The sequence below is a fragment of the Cucurbita moschata genome, unplaced genomic scaffold (genome assembly GCF_002738365.1).
Source record: "Cucurbita moschata cultivar Rifu unplaced genomic scaffold, Cmos_1.0 Cmo_Scf00002, whole genome shotgun sequence".
Taxonomy (NCBI): domain Eukaryota; kingdom Viridiplantae; phylum Streptophyta; class Magnoliopsida; order Cucurbitales; family Cucurbitaceae; genus Cucurbita; species Cucurbita moschata.
Genome location: NW_019268518.1, coordinates 7,670,831 through 7,690,498, shown reverse-complemented (window position 1 = coordinate 7,690,498; position 19,668 = coordinate 7,670,831). Strand labels below are relative to the sequence as shown.

Genomic DNA, 19,668 nt, shown 5'->3' with positions numbered 1-19,668 from the left:
TTTTTTTAATCAAGTGTCAAGTGTCTGTTTAATCAAGTGTCAAGTGTTTCACACATCTAGGGTAGGATCCATACCCATGGTACTTTTATTCATAAGCGTCCTAACAGATCACGGTAGAAGTAGCTCTATTTGTCATTAGTTTATAGTATATGGTTGGAAGTGACGAAGCAGTAACAAGGAGGCCAATATCGCGGGGCAGAGGACGACTTATGCATCTCTGTAGTTTGTTCACCTTTGGAGATGCGAATTGAGATATTTGGAGATGGTACTAAAGCTAAACTCCATTGGAAGCGGCGATGGATTTGCTATGGCTTTGGGAATGGACGTGTGGACTCTTCATCTCCAGCTATGTTGGCGAGTGCAGCAGTTGGCCGTGATGCAGAGCAAGATATATTCCGTGTATTTTAAGGCAATGGCCTCTAGCATTCAGATGGCTTTATTCGGCAATTCTATTCACCCACACAAAATGCCCTTATTCCGCCCAAGGATATGTACTTGAGGCTGCATTTTTTATGAAGTCGCTCAATGTTTTGGTCGAACATGCAACCTAATTCTACTACCTTTCCTAAACAAGTCAGATTACGTGTATCGTGTCACCAATGTCATGTATTAGAAACACATCCTACTCGAACACCTGGATTTTTAGCCCTGCCTTTCTCCAATTGCTCTCCGAGCCTGCTAATTTGTCTGCTACAAAAGCTTTCTCGGATTCATCTTGAATTTCTCTTGTTTTTTTATCGCCAGATTTCTAAAACGACCAATTCTCGATTCGAGTCCTGGACATTGCGAATAACCGCACAGGCAACAACTCCGCATACGCATAGAATAGTAAGCTCGCTAAACTTGTTAGAAATTCATAAAATTTCAATGATTTAATGACATTATTTTACACTAACAACAGAAAAATCAAAACGAAACTATAAAAAGAAAAAAGAAAAAAGTGAATTGGTATCAGCCTAATAGTGGAATCAAATTGCTATTTTCAATGTCACAAAATCGAGCATCCCCACTTAAGTCGTCGGCACAATCCCCACATTCATAAACAGATCGAACAAGCAGTAGCTGATCATCCAAGTACCTCTGTAATAGGCCGATATCCTCCTCCCCATCATCGCCAACCTTCTCCGGGAGCGCTGATCTGCAGCCGCCTTCCTCACATCGCCGCAACCGTTCGCTTTCTGGGGAATCGCGAAGACATATCCTTATCCTGTGACGAGCAAGGCGGATACAGAGCTCTATGGCACAGATGATGGGGAAAGTAGCGCAGAAAATGGGAACGAGGAGGGGGGAACAAAGCAAGAGAATGAAAAAGCGGCTCCGACTGGAACGAAGCCAAAAAGAGGCGGCGGCAGCGGCGGTGGCTAACATGATGACGGGCTGATTTGCAAGTAAAACCGGAAGGTTGGGGATCGAAGACATCGGGCTTGGAAGATGGACTTCATGGTGTGAGGAGGGGGAGAAGACAATTGAGGGGATTGGGGCCTATGGCTGTCAGTCAGGGTTCTGGGTCTTCACGATGAAGATGCCTGTTCCTCTTCAGACCCAAACCTAAAGGCTCTCTGTTGTTATATAATTATAATTTAAGTAATTAATTATTTGAAATTATGCTTCGAATGTGAAGCAATATTTAATTATGCTAATTATCGCTTTGATATTTTAATTAAGAATTTCTTTTCCTTTGTTTCTGTTGGATTACTTTTATACGCATTGATGAAATAATGGCTAGTAACGTGGTGAAATAAATATAACAAGATGATATTCATTGGAGTATCAGACATCATCTTTGATAATGGTACCATTACTTTTAATTCATTTTATCTTAAAAAGTAAATTACAAGTAATCATATTGAAGTGTGATATGAAAGTAATTTTTTTAAAAAAAAATTAACAAACAATCCGTTTTACCAACTAAGATTCTTCTATTTCTTTTTTAGGCTTGCAGTTGTAATCCCTTTATTATTAGTTTTAGTTTTTAGCGTTTCCAATAATAATAGGTTTTATTAAATGTGAATATATTTTCAAATTAGTTTTTTTGAAATAAAGAACCAACGTAATTTTGATAAGTGTACAAGTTCAGACAAAATTGATCTCCTTCAAACATTGAGCCATGGGCCCTTCGCAACTCCACTAAAGGTTCTACTGTTCTGCTAGTGCTCACCCCAAAGGCCCCGCAACAGAGAACACATCTCAACTTACCCCAAAAATCTATCCTTCTCACGAACCACAAAGGGAGGAACAACTCCTTGATCCATCTCCCTTTAACATCTTTGTCTAAAACACTACTAACCTCAAGTCCCTTCAACCACAGAAGCCATATCTATTTCTCACAACCCCATCAACAATATTCGTTCTTCCAAGGATAACCTGCTACATGAAAACTTTAATTTTCTTTTTTGGAAATTTCACTTTTCAGAAACCAGAAAAAATAGACTCACGAGGGGGACAAGGATTCAACAACCCTCAAAAAATGAACGCTAAGAAAAGCCCTCAAACAGGCTAGAGTTCTAGCAACCAAAACCTCTGCTCCTAGGAGGGAACTCAAAACTCCTCCATTAATTAAAGAAACGACCACCGCCCCCTTATCCAACAACGTACGAGGAAATCTGCACGATCGTACAAGCTGTAGGGAGATGGAGAGAAACAATGGGAGCTAGGAGGAGCAGCGAATTTTTAAGCTTGATTTATATGGGCATAAGGAAATCCAGGTCAATAAATATGACCACCCTATACATATCTCGTATGCTTTGTAAGATTCATCATACCCAAGAAAGCTAAACTTAGTGATGTACACAGCTAAAGTTGTGAGTATGATATGGTCGGAGACATGACAAACAAAGACCATCCACTGTCCTGTCCCCCCTTGTTTCTCATGTTATACAAAATACGCAGTTACTAGTACACAACCTGGGGGAAGTCCATCCAAACCTTTATTATCATTTATTACGAACAAAGCTGTTTAGAGTTGTTGACTGTCTAAACAGATCGAATTATGAAATTCACAGAGACTGTTCATAGAGAGAGACAGACAAGCAAAACGGAATTAAGGAAATACAGTGACAAAATGAAACCTCAACACACCATCAACAAGATTTACAACTCCAAAAAAAGAAAAAAAAAAGTGAGAAACAAATGAGGTAAAATAAAACACATAAAATGACCAAATAACAAATGACGAATTCGAATTTATGCAAATAATATGCGATGGCATAACAAACAAGCACTAAGATACAGACTGAATGATTGCGCTAATATATTCAAAGATGCAAAGGTAAAATCAACGGAGGTAAGGCGCCTTACCTGTTTCTTTTTTCCCTTCTCGCAGGCACCGATATTGGGGCTAGAATGCTTCACTCTCTTAAAACCTTGACCTTGAACCTATACAGGAGCTTCTTCTTCTTAGAGGTTGGATTGTCAATAGTAAATAACAGTTTTCCCAGTTCAGAGACTTTGAAACTTTGAGAGATTACTGGTTCATCAGTTGCAGCCATTTTTCTTGCCTTTTGTATTATCACAGCGTATGCTTCTTCGGTATTAGGCACAAATTCAGCACTGTAGCTCACCTCCCATCCCACAACACGTAGCTCCCAAGCAATAATGCACTTCTGCAACGCAATGATTATCTCAATCACACACAGAATATTTTGGTACTTTACTGAATATTACACAAACGCATAGATAGAAAGTAAAGAAAGGCTTGCATACAAAGAGCATAAAGCATGAAATACAGAAACAAAACACGTCTCTCTATCACACCTCATAAATTATAATTTCAACAGTTTGCTTAGTTGAAGGTTTTATTGAGACTTCCGTTGCTTGATCAGAAGCATCGAAATCTGGGTTGCAATCACAATAGTCAACGCTCAAGCCACCATACTCGATTGGAACTTGTTCGGGAGAAATGTATCTGCATTGGTAGATCATCATACCCAACTCAGGAAAAACAATTAATACATAAAACAAACTCTTTCTTTACTGACCTGAAAAGGGTCTCGGCAGATTTCGTAGGCCCTACGAAGATAAACTTGCTTTTGGTCCTCTGGGTTAGAAACGGGCTGATCATCGTATAGAATGCAAGATACCACCAAGGAACGTTGATAAATACCTTATGAAGGTCCATTCAATACAATAATCAAATTTCAACCAAATCAAGTAAATATTATTCTACGAATTAAGAAATCAAGATCCTAATTCTCCTCAACTATATGTGATGAAGAAAATAGTTGAAGACATTGTATAAACCTGTTTGGCTACGAATTCAGGATAATTGTCTTGAAGCACCTGAAGAGCCTGTTTAGTGGCCAATCGAAGCTCTCGCTTGCCAGGACCAGGGGAGTTTTTGAGGTCATTAACCTGAAATAAAGTAGAAATACCTCCAGGATGAAAATCGAGTTTCCTAATACTCCTTTCTAAGAACTGAATCCTCCAACGTAAGAACTTGGTCCGTTTTTCCTGGTCGGAGAATGTTTTTGTATATAAATCCTTGTTCTGGAACTCTCCGAAGACATTGTAACACACTGGATGACCCTCCCTGCTGTATCCATGCATATACACCACCTTCTCCAGATCATCCCCCAGGTTCTCGTCGACAAGTGAATCGATGCCAAACTCCTCCCTCCACCTAATTGTGTTTTGAAACATAAGGAAAGCATCCCTCACTTTGAACTCCCTCGCCCTTAAAAACTTCAGGAGGATCACATCCGTCCGGTCATCTTCAAAAAGAGGAACCCCCCAAATTGACAGCTTCTTCTCAGTTTGAGCTGCCTCCAGGACTTCCTGTGCACGATTTTCCTTAACTACGGAATTTTCTTCGACAAGTTGCCGCAGTTCCTGAAGGGCTTTCCTCTCGGAATCTGCAAGATCAGCCACTTTGTTACTTTCCTCCTTGAAAGAAACCAAAGTCTGAGGAATCTTCTGCTCTTCAATTGTATTGGATTTAGTAGAAGATTCAACACCAAGGACGTCCTTTCCTGCATCGGAAGGTTTTGCCTCTACCTCAAAGTCACGTTCGGTAGATCGAGCTGGTGGCTGCAGTGGCTCTTCTTTCTCCACCACTGCTGTCGGAGGAGACAATGAAACCAGTTCCTTTTCAGCAGCTGCACACGATACAGGCTCGACAACAACGTCTGTTGGTGGAATCGACTCTTTTTCGGGTAGAGCAGGAGAATTAGCCACCGCCAGCACAGATTCTACAGGAGTGAGCGGGGGTGGGGGATCTTCTTCCTGGGTGCTAGATGGTTGGCGATCGGCGGGGGGTGCAACTGTCGGAATGTTGTCGGCCATCAAAACAAAGGCGTAGAAGTGAAACGAATCTTAGTTGGAAAGGGAAAGACGAAAGGGGGCGCTAAAAATTTGCAGTCTTCCTTTCGGTGGTCTTTGGTAATTTATTATGTGAACATAGGTGAAATTCGACGTCGCAACGCCACGTGAAAAAGAAAAAATGAAATGAAATAACAAAAGAAAAAGAAACTCCCTCAATTACATCTATTTCTTTGGGATTTAATACTATTTTACTCAACAAATATTAAAGATGATTTCAAGATAATGTGCACTTTGCGGGAACTATTTACTGGCAGCTCTTCGTGGATCCACTTGTAGTCGATCCTCCACCACAAGGAGGAAATCAACAAAAGGGTAGCACAACGAAATAGTATGAAGCAGGCACCAGTTGCACCTCCTCAAAACTCTCAATTTTTATAGTTAGAACAATGTATTCTACCTAACTAGAGAGTACTCCAAATATCACATATCACATGTGAATGGAATGGAGTTAACAAATATTCAATTAAATCAATAAGAACCTTCTTAGTTCACCCGTTACTTTCTTCTAACTTGTTCAAACTTTTTTTAAGGTGATCAAGTAATTTTCTTCTTTTAAATAGAAATCACGATAAAAAAAAATTTGAAGACAAGTAAGAAAAGTTGATGCCATTGATACAAATTAAGTTTGAAGATTTTCTAAACATCCGTACAGCACCCGATTAGTGTTTGGTTTAGGGGAGAGTATTATATTACAAGATAATAAGAAGAAAAATTAGAAGAAGAAGAAGAGTGGTGTAGAATAAACGGTGGAATATGGATAACATTGAGAATTATAAAGTTGAGAGACAGGAGGAGAATTGACAACAGTAAAGCCCAAAGAAAGGAAGATGGCGTGGTGTGGCAGCTCTGTCTCAAAGAGCAACAACAGCACCTCCCCGTTCCCATTCCCACCCCATGGATTCGCCATACTGCCACAAAATAAATGTAGAAGTAAACCATCCAACATCCCCTTCGCTGCAGCGCCAAAATTTTCGCTGCCCAAAAGGTGCCAAACGTGTGGAGGTAAAGGGGCTATCGATTGTCCCGGATGCAAGGTTACCCATCCCATCCTTCTCAATTCTCAATTCACTCCACATTTAACATCTTCTTCTCTTATAATACCTTCATGTGTTTGCTTTCAACTTAATTTCCTTCATGTGTTTGCTTTCAACTCAATATCAGGGGACTGGGAGAAACAAGAAAAACGGAAACATCTTCGAGCGTTGGAAGTCATTCACTCACTCACTCAATCTCTTACTTTTGTTCCAACTCAAACTAATTTAAATTCATCTATTCATATCCTTTCATTTTGCTTGTTTCAGATGTTTCGAGTGCCAAGGATTTGGATTAAAGAGCTGCCCTGACTGTGGAAAAGGAGGACTCACCCCCGAACAAAGGGGAGAAAGATAATGCACTCGCACCAGTTTATATTTATCTACTTCAACTTGTCTATTTTCTAATGTGATGCATTTGCATTGTATCATATATATATATATATATGGTTTCCAATTCTAAGACTTCACTACATTTTGTTCTAAAAAGTGATAAAAGTAAATTATGGTTCTTTGCAGGAAAAAAGTGGTTGTGATAGAAAAAGAAAGAAGAAAATAAATATAGCTAAACTAGAGGCTGTCATATTCAAACTCCATCATTCATTTGTTTTGAAAAAATTAGTCAGCTTGACCGATTCTCGTGGAGACTTATTTGGGACCTATTTCTTGGAAACATAAAATTAAGGTGGGCGGATATTCCCGACTCTCGATCGCATCTCTGCCATTTTTCCGGAGCAAACAAATTAATTAAACTAAAATCCTATCCTACGACGGTAGCTATGGATCCGTTTCGAGGACAAGGCGGCACTCAGATGCTATTAGTCGCGAACAAGATGCACAGCATGTCATATCCAGCGCTAGAAACAGTAAACCATTAATCCCTCCACTTCGATTTGTTTCTGTTCCCATTCACTTCGAGTACTATACACACACACACACATATATATAGTATTCGTGGATGACTGAATAATTTGTGTGTCGCTGGAAAGAAAAGTACCATTCGATATTCAATTTGATTTTGGAAGGAAATGGAAGCGATTGGAAGTGTGTTGTACTTGTATGGTAGTTCGTATCTAATCAATAGTATGGTTCCTTAAAGAGGAGAACATACACAATGCAGCCTATAGCAAAGAGAATGATAAGGATATCCAAGGTAAGAGCTGTGGTGGCCTGATCACTCAAGTCCATGTTCCTTCCAGCAAGGCGATCGACCATATCTGGAGTGGATTTCCAGTTTTGCAGCTCCTGCTCGTAAGGATCTTCCAACTTGATCCTCAGCTTATCAGCTTGGCGGCTTGCCTCTTCTTGAGCAAGCGTCCAGTCGTAGAACTTGCGGCTTTCTTCGTTGCTGAGGACCTCGTACACTTGTTTTAATTTCATAAATTTGTCGGACGCAGCTTTTAGAGGGAGAGAGGTGGTGTCGGGATGATATTCCTTTGACAATCTCCGATACGCACTTTTTATCTCTTCTAGGTCAGCCTCAGCACCAACTCCTAAGAACCTGCGCGCATATATACACAGAACAAACCATGATACCAACATAAATCAAATTCAAAACGAAATTAACAAAGCATATGCAGCCAGCTAGCCAAGCTTACATACTGGTAGTGAGAGTCGGATGAGTTATTGAGCAAATCGGTCAAACTTGGACCCAACGCATTATTATTATTATTATTATTCTGCTCCTTCTGGTCTCGCCGGGACTGGGAAGGCGTAGGGCCTCCAATCCAACCTTCTTCATCATTTTGCCAATGAATTCTTGTGTCGACGCCCGGTGGAGGCCTTTGGCGGTTGTTGGGAGGTTGGGATGCGTAGACCGGCCATGTACGGAATGTGCGAGCAGGCGAGTGGAAGGTTCTGTTCAAGAAGAGAGAATTGGGAATAGAAGGAGAGGCCATGGCCAAGGAACGGAATGAAACGGAAGCAAGGTTAAGAAAGACTAACAGAAAACCACTACCACTGGTTTTGTTTCTATGGATGAGATACTTACACCTGCTGCTGCCGTTGCCTTTGCCTTCGTCTTTTGTGGGACCCTCAAGAACCCGTTGTCCACACTGGCCATTGATAGCGAAAATTTTGTTTAATTCGCATAAAAAGAAGGCCCTACACTTTTAAAAATAATCATTTTGTCCTACAACTTCCCTTGTCTACATGAATCACGTTACTCTTTAAATATAATCATTTTGTTCCTAAGACTTATTTCATAAATTTAGTCCTTGTACTTAATTTCAAGTTATACAGTGCAAATATATGCTCAAATGATCAAACAAGGTAAGAATTAAATAGTCAATTTTTAAAGTTGAGGATGTCACTTATTTTAGTTTGAATTAGTTTATATGTTATTTGTATACATTATTTAGTATCTTGTATCCTAAGTTGTGAATATGAATGAAGATTGAACATTCGACCCCAATTCTTTTTTTGTGAATATGAATGAAGATTGAACATTCGATACCAATTCTTTTTCTTATTCTTAAATCTGTATTCTTTCGTTGAGTAATAATAATATTTTCATATCTATTCACACTTTTGAGTGGTAGATATTGCGTGAGAGGAACTAAAATAAATATGTAAAGTTGATGCCAAAATAAAACATCTAAAGAGAGATCTTTTGAAAGCTTAGGAATAAAAACGGAACAAATTTGAAATAGTAAGATGGAGAAGAAAAGCAGATATCCAATCCACCACCCCACCCCTCCTCTTCTGTGATTATTGACATTATGACTCTACTGCCATATCTAGAAGAACGTTCTATGCTTACCCATGTCCTAACAATCTTCCTTTCACAATATAGTAAAGAAACTTCAGAAGTTAGCTCTCGAAATCATGAGATAAGTCTGCCAATAGAATCATATCTGGCATAGCATGCAAGGGAGTTTTTAGTAAGAGCAACAGCTTCGAATATTTCAAACGAGTTAAATAGGAAGATGTTAGCTTTTACAGTCTCATCCTCTGCGCCTATATAAGAGGCCTTACCTTAAGTCGTTCTCTTTTTCTGTTTCATTCTTCCAGATTTTTAAATTCAAGGTACAAACATGATCCCGTTCTCCTTAATGGCATCAATAACAATACCAAGCTTACCTTCAATTCTTTCATCCTTCCTAGGCTCGTACGACATTGCATATACATCTGCTTCCTTTGATCTCTCTGCAATAAGCTTCCCTATTACTCTACATGCATTGTGATCTGTAAGTGACGGTAAACTGTTCCTAAGATCCTTTGCATTTGTTGTCGCCACTGATATTACTTTGCTTGTTCCTCTATGCATTACCTTCGCATGCATAAATTTCTTTGAAAAGAAAACATTTAGTAAAAATGGCCTCATATACATATCTGTCCGTTGTTTCCATGATTTCTTGTTTGGTCGCTTTGCAGCCTCCCCTCGTGACCTTCTTGTCCAAGCTGATTGTATGAATAAAACCTACAAGTGTAAACATACTGGTCGTTTATCAAAAGAAAACAAAATTTAGAAGTTACTCGACTCTCTTAAAACAGTAAAAGATTCTCTGAAGTGTCAGCAGGAGTGCTCACCAAATTCAGCTTCCCTAAAGAAATTGGATATTGGAAAAGTTACTTCTATTAATAGTTATAAGAATGATGTAAAGATGAATTGGAAGGTCAGCGTCGTTTTTACGGATTCTTGTAAGACTTTACTTACGACTCAAATCTTTTTGGATTAGAAAAAATAGGAGGTGGTGCAGACAGATTTTAGCAAAATAAGTTGCCTCGTTCCATAAGAGGCGTTACTCGCTCCAAAAGAAGTTGCCTCGTTGCCCGGAGAAGACTCTTGTAAGGCATTCAATCTTTATTACAGCCCTTTAATGAGACGAACGAAATTCCCTTGATAACGTTTCAGTTCAGCCAACGCCATTAATGAAGACGTCTCTTGAGGCCGGTTTTCCTACAGTTCCCCCTGTAGTTAATGCTTCCGTTCCAGTTCAAGAGGTCTCGCCTATTGCCAAGAATGTTTCGCATTCGAATCCTTCCAGTACAGAGATTCTCAGCCCTCATGGTACTAAATTGATTTAAGGAGATCAAAGGAATCTCCCCCTCTTCATTATTCTCGGAAAAAAGAAATGGTTGCTTCTTTTATAATTTTTCCAGAAGTTTCTTTAATCAATCCAGATGTTGAAGAAGGTTGTTTGCGACTCTTGGGCTCCTCTTCTCTTAAACTCTGTTTGGATACAAGTGAAGATCCAAAGACGTTCTCTTCCATACCTTGTAGTCAAACATTAACTGCTCTTGTGATTCAGGAACTGCTTTGATTAAAGGAGTTGTCATTCCTTCTTCCAATCATTACGAAAAGCAGGAACTCTTATCCTATGGTATAATAGATTCTGATTATTGATAGATGGAAGCGCTTTACTCTATCTAGGGAAGGCCTTATTATGTCTTTAGTTCTTATGGTCTTTGGTTAGAGTGGAGTTCAAAAGACTTCTTCAATTTTTCTTTGAGAAGGAAAGGAAGGAGGTAAAGTAACTCATTTGGTTCGACGGAGCATTGTTACAAAAGCTCAGAATGATGGTGGTCTTGAAATAGGAGCATTGAAAACAGGAATTTGGCTTTGATAGCATAATGAGGTTGGTGTTTTATAAATGAACCTTCTTCTTGTTGGCAACAGGTTATTGCTAGTATTCATGGGTCTGACATTAATGGTTGGCATTCAGGTAGAAGAAATGGTTTGAGTTTACACAGTCCCTTGGCTAAATATCTCTAAGAACTGGTCTCGACTAGAAAGCCATGCTCATTTCAAGTTGGGGAATCGAAGAAGGATTTTTTTTTTTTTTTTTTTGGTTTTTTGTGGAAAGATCTTTGGTTATCTAACCTTCTTTAAAGCCTTGCTATCCTCGGCTATTTGTTATTGCTTCTACTCCAAATGGTTTGGTTGCTCTACATTCTATTATCCATTTAGCTGCTAGTAAGCCTCATAATCACAGGCTACAGCGCAAGTGTTGGACCTGTACCCAAGCTTTCCAGATAGCAACAAACTTTCGAACCAATAATATGATATAGACCAAGGAAAATAACTGTCATGAAAGCCTTGAGGGGAAGCCCAAAAGGGAAGGCTCAAAGAGGACAATATCTGCTATGTTGGATTTCGGGAAAACACCGAGATGATATTGTCGACAGGAGGTTGTTGGAAGAAAGATAAAATGCGTAAAATAAGAGAGAGAGAAGGACTGAAAGTTTGACTGCTCTTCAAAATCCGGATATTAAATCTTGTAAACAGATTTCCTGTGCCACTTCCTAGAAAATTGACGTCTAAGAATTCGCTAATCCATTCGACGTGTTTGTCAAATGGTCAAAGGGAAATTAAATGTAAACGTGTGAATCTAAATAAGGAAAAAACAAAGGTTTTATCTAACAATTGTTTTATCTAACAATCTCCTCCTAAAACCTGTGTTATATCTGCCTTATTTCGTTTCGTTTGAACTCCGTTTTGAGCCCTATGGCTCAGTGTCCCTGGCGGCATGTCCTCCAGACTCCACGTCTTGTTCGGCCGCCTCTTCTTCGAGTTGGCGCACCGCCAGTCCAGGTGGTTCACCTCTCCCTAATAGGTTTTCCATCTTCTGGTACCTGGCCGAGAGGTTGACCGGTTGCTCGGTGTCCCTGGCGGCATGTCCTCCAGACTCCACGTCTTGTTCGGCCGCCTCTTCTTTGAGTTGGCGCGCCGCCAGTCCAGGTGGTTCACCTCTTTCTATCTCTAGCTTTAGGATGTAAAGGCAGTTTTTCGTGCACCGAACTTGCGTGAGCAACCGTCGTCGATCATCGCGGATCCTAAGTAGCCCGCGTTTGATGGAAATGTGGCAGCCGGCCTTATCGAGTTGACCCAGGCTCACAATATTAGCCTTGAGTCTCGGGATGAAGTAGACGCCGGTCAGCTTGTGATGATTGCCTCCCTTGTCGACGAATAGGATGGTGCCGTGCCCTTCGATCTCGACGACGGAGCCATCGCCGAATTTTACCGTCCCGCGAATCCCCGAGTCAAGCTCGGAGAACGCAGACTTGACCCCGGTCATATGGTTTGTTGCCCCCGTGTCGAGGACCCATCGCCGGTGCTCTTGCTGCTCGCCTCTTTCACCGATTTGAGCGAGCACTCGCTCCTCCTTTAGTCGAATTGGCTCCCCAGGTGCATTTGTTCGACGCTCACCGGAGCAGTTATGCCGTCGTCGATTACCTCTGTGGATTTGGGGAGTTCTTCCTCGGGTTCGACGCCACGTAGGACTGATGCAGTCACCATGAAAAGGGTCGGCTCATCCTCCTCGGATTGAGCCACATGGGACGACCTGCAGCATCTTCTTCACGATTTCTGTCTCGTTGATGCTGCCACCGAGTGTGGTGATGCTGTTGGCGAGCCCCGTGCTTCGCATTGAAAAATCATCGACGGATTCGCCGTCCTTAAAGCAGATCTCCGAGAGCTCCTTCCGCAGCTGCTCAATGTTGGATTCCCGCACTCGCTGTACACCGACCCGACGGGATTTAATTCCTTCCCAGGCCGATTGCGCGGTGCGCTTGGTGGAGAGAGATGCCAACATCTCTGGGGGCACAGATCGTAATATGGCGGCGAACGCCAGCCGATCCTCCCGGTACTCGATTGTTTCTCCTTCCTCTGGCTCGACAGCGTGCCATAACCCATGCGCCTGTAGGTTGACGCGCATCAACAAGGCCCACTCGTTGTAGTTGGACCTTGTCAACATCGGGTACTGAACGACGGCAGTCGTTGTCTCCGTGATCACTCGCTCAATGACACCTCGACGTCCTTAAAGGAGATCTCCGAGAGCTCCTTCCGCAGCTGCTCAATGTTGGATTCCCGCACTCGCTGTACACCGACCCGACGGGATTTAATTCCTTCCCAGGCCGATTGCGCGGTGCGCTTGGTGGAGAGAGATGCCAACATCTCTGGGGGCACAGATCGTAATATGGCGGCGAACGCCAGCCGATCCTCCCGGTACTCGATTGTTTCTCCTTCCTCTGGCTCGACAGCGTGCCATAACCCATGCGCCTGTAGGTTGACGCGCATCAACAAGGCCCACTCGTTGTAGTTGGACCTTGTCAACATCGGGTACTGAACGACGGCAGTCGTTGTCTCCGTGATCACTCGCTCAATGACACCTCGACGCCCGTCATCACGACGTCGGCCTCTTCGTGGTGGTGATGGAGATGCCGGCACTTGACGGCGGCATGGAGGAGTGAGCGAGTTTGCTCGGGATGGACCCCACGATGTGCTTATTTTCGCCCTTTGCATTTTCTTCTACTCGAACCTGAGACCTTGTGTGTTGTTAGGTCGACACTCTGACCACTTGAGCTATTCAACTTGAATGTTGATAGGTTGGCTCTTCTGTGATGGTATACTACCGATCGCTTCAACTTGGCTCTGATACCACTTGTTGGATTTCGATAATCGGCCCGGGAAAACACCGAGAGGATATTGTCGACAGGAGGTTGTTGGAAGAAAGATAAGAGAGAGAGAAGGACTGAAAGTTTGACTGCTCTTCAAAATCCGGATATTAAATCTTGTAAACAGATTTCCTATTTAAATACAACCTATCCTAAATGGGTGGAGAGTGGCCAACTGAATCTGTGTCATTTCCTATAAAATTGACGTCTAAGAATTCGCTAATCCATTCGACGTGTTTGTCAAATGGTCAAAGGGAAATTAAATGTAAACGTGTGAATCTAAATAAGGAAAAAACAAAGGTTTTATCTAACATGCTAGCGGTGGATTTGGGTAGTTACACGCATCCATAACAACATTGCCACCAAAGGGGGCTTTTCTATTCCAATTCTTCAAAAAGACAGATGTTGTACTTCGTTCAATGCAAAACTTCCTGAATGTTGCTCAAGTCAGTAAGTTGCTAATATAACCAAGATGTGTCCGTGGATTTCAACTTAGGGAACTTCTCCCAGGTTTAACAAGTGGTCATGGGTTCAAAACGGCTCAAGTGTATTTATTCTAAATCTGAAAGGTTGTCATCAATTTAAATACAAGGTAGAAAATGAAGAATTTGAAAGATACGGAACTGGAGAACTGCCCAGCAACAGCAATAAAGCCATTTGACCTGGAACGAAGCAGAAAATAGTTGAGAACTCTCTGTATACAATGTAATAGTCATTTCTATCTTTTCCAGCCATAATAACAGCACGACTATTCACCTAAAGATGACTGCCGGCAGTATTCTTTCAAATTCTCAAACCATATCCTGAAGAGCAAGTTTTATGAAAGTTACAATATAGTCGAGTTCGTATTGTCCATTGGCTTGAATACATAACTGGCAGCAATTCCACAACAGATAACTTCCTCACAAATAATTCTCCTTCCCCAACTTTTGCACTAGTGTTTCAGGTTTCAGGTTTCCGGTTTATTTTGATTCCATTCCTATACCAATCGATTTGTCTGAAACTAGATTTTCACATAACTTATCCCAATAGAAGTGAACAACAAGAGAGAAAGTAGCCAAAATTTTTAAGAATAATCAAAGCAACTTGTTTTGCCTTTGTAAATTTGTTAGTTCCAGAATTTTTTCACATAAAAACCAAGTACATGTGCAAGAAATTCGTGGTCCACAACAGATAAATCATAAACTTAAAAATGGAAATAAGATATCTTCCGGAATAAACAGGGAATTGAATAGGCTGCCAGTAAAGAAATTATACCTTGGCATGCGCGGGATTCGAGGAGACAAAAGGGGAGCCTCTAGATAGGCTAATGGACGGAAATGAAGATGCCCACGAGAGAGATGAGGATTTCTGTGAAGGAGTGGTGGGAGTTGATATGCACTGGGAGGAGAGAATTGAACGCACAAAAGCACTAGACGGCATTGAAGAAGATATTGCTGTGAACGCCATGGTTCAGATTCAGTTCATTCGTCCACCCACGACTTCTTTGGTGGAAGTGCTCAATTTACAACGCTCGCGGTAGTAAGTCCGAAGCTTCTTTCCGAAAGAAAAAAAGAAAAAAAGAACAAAAATCAAACAAATAGATGGGCAAGTGTTAAAGGCTTAAAAAGGGTTATTTTGATCCAATTAGTATTTTCTTGCTAAAAAAAAATAGTGCAAATCTTACCGCCTCAACCAACCTTACCTCTAGTTAAATATGAAAGTGCTATAATATAATATTATCTTTTTAAGTATTTCAAAATTATTTTAATAGAAAAATATAATTGTTATGTCCATTTCTTTTAGTACTTTGAAAAAATTTCTACTCAAATACTAGTTTTGAAAGATTTATAAAGGGGTGAGAGTAATATTTAATAGTTTTGAAAGATTTGTAAAGGGGGTGAGAGTAATAATTTTGAAAGATTAATTGTAGTTACTCTAACTTGAGAAGTACAGTTATTTGAGATAACAAGAATATTGAAGATCTTCATCATTGTTGAAATGAAAATACTTTTGTGAGCCAGCAGTAAAAGTTTGGTACTGCCCCAACTAATATTTTTACTGCGTACAGTCTGAAGAATTGCTAGTCTTCAAGAAAGGGATAGTCTGTGTAACCAACCACCGGATCGGATGCGTAAAAGGTTTCTCTTTTGTAGTTGTTGAGAGGAGCATCTATCTGGAATCTCCTTGGCAGGTCTGGATTTGCTAAAAACCAACGGCCATAAGCAATAAGATCTGCTCCATTTTCAGCAATGGCTCTATTTCCATCTTCCTTATCAAACCCTCCAGCAGCTATGAATGTACCCCGGAATGCCTTTCTCATTGGTAACAGGCTGTGTGGACATTCAACTTTCTCCAGAGCATATTTCATCCGTGGCTCCACCATGTGACAGTACAAAATTCCATATTTGTTCAAACTCTCCGCCATGTACACTCCCAGAGCTTTTGGATTTGAATCTCCCGCCTCCATGTAATCTGCAAAAGGCGATAGTCTTATCCCAACTCTGTCTCCACCTATCTCGTTTACCACAGCTTCAACTACTTCTAGACCAAATCTGCAACGGTTTCCCAGAGAGCCACCATATTGGTCCGTACGGTCGTTCACACTGTCTTTCATGAACTGATCGATAAGATAACCATGAGCTCCATGGATTTCAACTCCATCAAAACCTGTATAATCATTCAACCATAGGAAAAAACATATTGAATAATAAATTCATTTCATCCTGCATTGTTTCTAACCTAAACAAGCTACTGATTTTTGAGTCTTAATCAGTAATCATGGCAGGAGTTCCGTTAGTTTTCTGAAAATAGGACTGACCAGCTTCAATGGCATTCCTGGCTGCAACCCTAAAATCATTGACAATTTGAGGGATTTCATCTGTCCTTAGACGTCTTGGAGGAGTAAACTGTGCAACATCAATTCCATCAGCCCGAACTTGCGGGAGTAGTGGCCTGTCCGATGATGAGATTGGGGCTCGCCCATTTGGTTGAAAACCTACATGCATCAAAAAATATATAGCCACAGTGGAGGCGTATTTTTAAAATAAATGTTAGCTCAGAGATTTGTAACTTTAAAACTAAGGATTTCATTCCTATGATTCATTGCAGTCTCATAAATTCTCTACTACTAAATCATGTACAGTAACACCCTCCTCCAGATCTGACACTGCAAATTTGTTCTTTACATAGTTCAGAACGAAGTTAATTGCTTCAGCTGTATTTTTTTTTTTTTTTTCAAAACTTAAATGCTCGTAAAAGTGAGGATGGAAAGGTTTTATAATGGGTGCAGAATCATGAAAAAAAAATGGGAACTGATCAGAAACCTCATAGATACTGTATGCTTTATCCAGTGCAAAATTCAATCTACAGTTATCCACTTGATTGTGTTGTTCCAATTGATATGTTCTTATAATTTACCAACTTTTCTTCTTGTTATTCCTATTTGCGGTAAAGAAAACGCACCTGAATTTGAAACCCTCCCAACATGCCATATCTGGCAAAAGAATGTACCGCCTTTGCGATGGACAGCATCCACAATTGGTTTCCATGCTTCAACTTGCTCTTTCGTCCATATCCCAGGTGTATCAGGATATCTTACACGTTAGAATACAGAAACGGATTAGTTGGGAAGCAAGAGGTTTTTATGAGAATAAGGGGAAAGAAAAGGAAGAAGTTTATCAAAGGCTATTACCCTTGGGCAGTGTCAGAAACTCCAGTGGCCTCAGCTATTAAGAAACCTCCTTTCGTGGTTCTCTGAGAGTAATATAAGATGGCATGCTGCTGAGGAACATTGTTGTAAGATCTCTGCCTTGTCAATGGGGCCAACACAATTCTGAAGAACAATTATTGTGAGGAAGATATGAGGAAACAGGGTTATCCAATTCCAAGCAACACAAGCTGTTGTTATTGATTTTGCAGTTAGATGATACTTGTAAGACAACATGTACCTGTGAGAAAGATTAAACTTCCCCATCTTGTACGGAGTGAGGAGAGGAATGGAGGGAGCTTGCTCAGACGCCTCATTGTTGTTATCACCCATTTTGCTTTGACGTTGCTCCTTTCTCGGTGTGTTGCGCAAGCTTATTCAGATGGCAGATGGGGAGAGAGCAATCAGACCCGCAAAGGGTATTTATAAGTTTCACACAATATGAAACAAGACAGCTAAATTTGATCCCCGACGCAGGCTCGGAGCAGAGCAGTAAGCAAAGGAGTAAAGACGGCCGTGAATTATTGAAAAAAAAAAGGTAGGTTTGGATAACCGGTGACGTGTGGGAATGCGTGGATTGTGAAATTGCTGTGACTTGTGAGTGAACCAGATTCGGCCACCTCGAAATCGCCGTCCAGAGTTGATTTTCCTCGCATTAATACATTATAGAGTTTGATTTTCCTTACATTATTGGTTCGTTCATTCATTCGGGTGACATTAAAATATAAAATGAAAACAGACGTACGCATCTGTTCACAGACAACTGAAGTTGGCGGTGCGTAACTACTTTTGAAAAATTACGATGAACGAGGCCAAATAACTTAATTACACCCTCTTATTAAAAAAAATAAAGAAAAATATTTCCTCCCATTTAGGTATACAAGATTAATCACAGCGAAAGATTTGGCATATACATGTTTCATCCAGATGATATTTTACTGGAGGATTCGAAGTAAAATTGTTATTAAATAACATCTTAAATGTTTAAAAATAATGAAAACAAATCAGTGCACATATCTTATACGCACACGATTCACAACCGATGATTTAATTTTTTGGTAATTGTTCTTTCATGTTAATAAGTTGTTCTACGATTAAGATTTTAATAACTAAAAACAATGTTAGGCTAAATTTTTTCGATCGTTGGCAATATTATTTTGACATAAAATTCTAATATTTATTTGACATATCATATCCAATCATATAATTTGACATTGGATACTTTTTTGCTTTTAATATATTTTAATTTGCCATTATTGCAATTCACTTGGTCGTTCATAACTTACCATCATTTATTTGTAAAAGCTGTTTTAGCCACACCATATATTCCTCTTTCATCGTAATTAAGTGGAATATATTTCATCAGACAAAAGACACTCTTATTTACTCTTTGTTGTTAGTTTAGCTGATGACAGTTCCAACTCAATTAAATTTAAAATTCTATTTTTAAGATTGAAGGACATTGTATGTTGTTAGGTTAATTTATGCAGTCATTGTAACCCAAAAATTGATAAATAGTTGTTTTAAAACCATTTTGAAATTTATAGATAAAAAAGAAAGTTGGAAGAGAATTATAAAAATCAAAACCCATCCTTGAAACTGTTGGATTATTGGGCGAACCCGAATGCACGCACGAGGACAAGTTCTGAATCTCAGTTCTGGTTTTGAAGCCGTTATTCGACAAATTATTCCCGGCAAAAATACGAAGCCCTAGTCTGTTTCCCTCCTCCCTCCCTTACACTCCAACCTGCCCGGCATGTCTACACTCGAAATCGAAGCTAGAGAGTACGTTTTCTCTTATCTTGATCTCTTCGCTGTTTCTTAGTTCGATCCCTTTCTCCTTGGTTATCTATAAATTTTGATCATAGGAGTGGGATTAAAGAAAAATATTTATGATATGCTTCCCCTTTCAGTGTCATCAAGATCGTGCTCCAGTTTTGTAAAGAAAATTCACTGCACCAAACATTCCAGACGTTACAGAATGAGTGCCAGGTTTCTTTGAATACCGTAGACAGCATTGAAACTTTTGTTGCTGATATCAACTCTGGACGGTGGGATGCCATACTGCCTCAAGTGTCTCAACTTAAGCTTCCGAGAAATAAGCTGGAGGACTTATATGAACAGGTAGAGTTCAACAAACTGTACAGTTATTCAAATCTTGCATCAATATATATATATATATATATATATATATATATATATATATATATATATATATATATATATATATAT

At 40.1% G+C, this 19,668-nt stretch overlaps 7 protein-coding genes across 8 annotated transcripts in view; 2 read left to right on the top strand and 5 right to left on the bottom strand.

Moving 5' to 3' along the window:
* Positions 1-829: 829 nt before the first annotated feature.
* LOC111462719 lies at positions 830-1,676 on the bottom strand. Its single transcript, XM_023106422.1, has one exon. The coding sequence runs from the start codon at positions 1,417-1,419 to the stop codon at positions 952-954; it is 468 nt and encodes a 155-aa protein (XP_022962190.1). The 5' UTR covers positions 1,420-1,676; the 3' UTR covers positions 830-951.
* A 1,238-nt stretch (positions 1,677-2,914) lies between these two features.
* LOC111461415 (patellin-3-like) lies at positions 2,915-5,516 on the bottom strand. The gene is made up of 4 exons (XM_023104930.1): positions 4,240-5,516; positions 3,978-4,102; positions 3,754-3,904; positions 2,915-3,602 (listed from the first exon to the last, which is right to left on the bottom strand). The coding sequence occupies exons 1-4, from the start codon at positions 5,278-5,280 to the stop codon at positions 3,348-3,350; spliced, it is 1,572 nt and encodes a 523-aa protein (XP_022960698.1). The 5' UTR covers positions 5,281-5,516; the 3' UTR covers positions 2,915-3,347.
* Positions 5,517-6,073: 557 nt separating this feature from the next.
* Positions 6,074-6,820, top strand: LOC111464051 (protein PHOTOSYSTEM I ASSEMBLY 2, chloroplastic). Its single transcript, XM_023108106.1, has 3 exons — positions 6,074-6,353; positions 6,481-6,527; positions 6,621-6,820. Exons 1-3 carry the CDS (start codon positions 6,147-6,149, stop codon positions 6,706-6,708), a joined length of 342 nt encoding a protein of 113 aa, XP_022963874.1. The 5' UTR covers positions 6,074-6,146; the 3' UTR covers positions 6,709-6,820.
* Positions 6,821-7,328: 508 nt separating this feature from the next.
* Positions 7,329-9,132, bottom strand: LOC111464036 (NAD(P)H-quinone oxidoreductase subunit T, chloroplastic). Its single transcript, XM_023108082.1, has 3 exons — positions 9,044-9,132; positions 7,953-8,404; positions 7,329-7,851 (listed from the first exon to the last, which is right to left on the bottom strand). The coding sequence occupies exons 2-3, from the start codon at positions 8,246-8,248 to the stop codon at positions 7,428-7,430; spliced, it is 720 nt and encodes a 239-aa protein (XP_022963850.1). The 5' UTR covers positions 8,249-8,404; positions 9,044-9,132; the 3' UTR covers positions 7,329-7,427.
* A 74-nt stretch (positions 9,133-9,206) lies between these two features.
* On the bottom strand, positions 9,207-15,355 carry LOC111464045 (50S ribosomal protein L18-like). The gene is made up of 2 exons (XM_023108093.1): positions 15,006-15,355; positions 9,207-9,771 (listed from the first exon to the last, which is right to left on the bottom strand). Exons 1-2 carry the CDS (start codon positions 15,195-15,197, stop codon positions 9,373-9,375), a joined length of 591 nt encoding a protein of 196 aa, XP_022963861.1. The 5' UTR covers positions 15,198-15,355; the 3' UTR covers positions 9,207-9,372.
* A 315-nt stretch (positions 15,356-15,670) lies between these two features.
* On the bottom strand, positions 15,671-18,077 carry LOC111430556 (12-oxophytodienoate reductase 1-like). The gene is made up of 5 exons (XM_023066829.1): positions 17,678-18,077; positions 17,422-17,562; positions 17,193-17,323; positions 16,549-16,725; positions 15,671-16,397 (listed from the first exon to the last, which is right to left on the bottom strand). Exons 1-5 carry the CDS (start codon positions 17,767-17,769, stop codon positions 15,811-15,813), a joined length of 1,128 nt encoding a protein of 375 aa, XP_022922597.1. The 5' UTR covers positions 17,770-18,077; the 3' UTR covers positions 15,671-15,810.
* Positions 18,078-19,029: 952 nt separating this feature from the next.
* LOC111463533 (suppressor of mec-8 and unc-52 protein homolog 1) overlaps positions 19,030-19,668 on the top strand; it is a 28,607-nt gene continuing 27,968 nt past the window's right edge. For both annotated transcript variants that reach the window (XR_002713894.1, XM_023107505.1), the window contains exons 1-2: positions 19,030-19,221; positions 19,350-19,560. Coding sequence is in view for 1 of the 2 variants with exons in the window: in XM_023107505.1 (XP_022963273.1) it covers positions 19,193-19,221; positions 19,350-19,560 (240 nt within the window). In the remaining variant the exon portion in view is untranslated. The remainder of the gene's footprint in view (positions 19,222-19,349; positions 19,561-19,668) is intronic.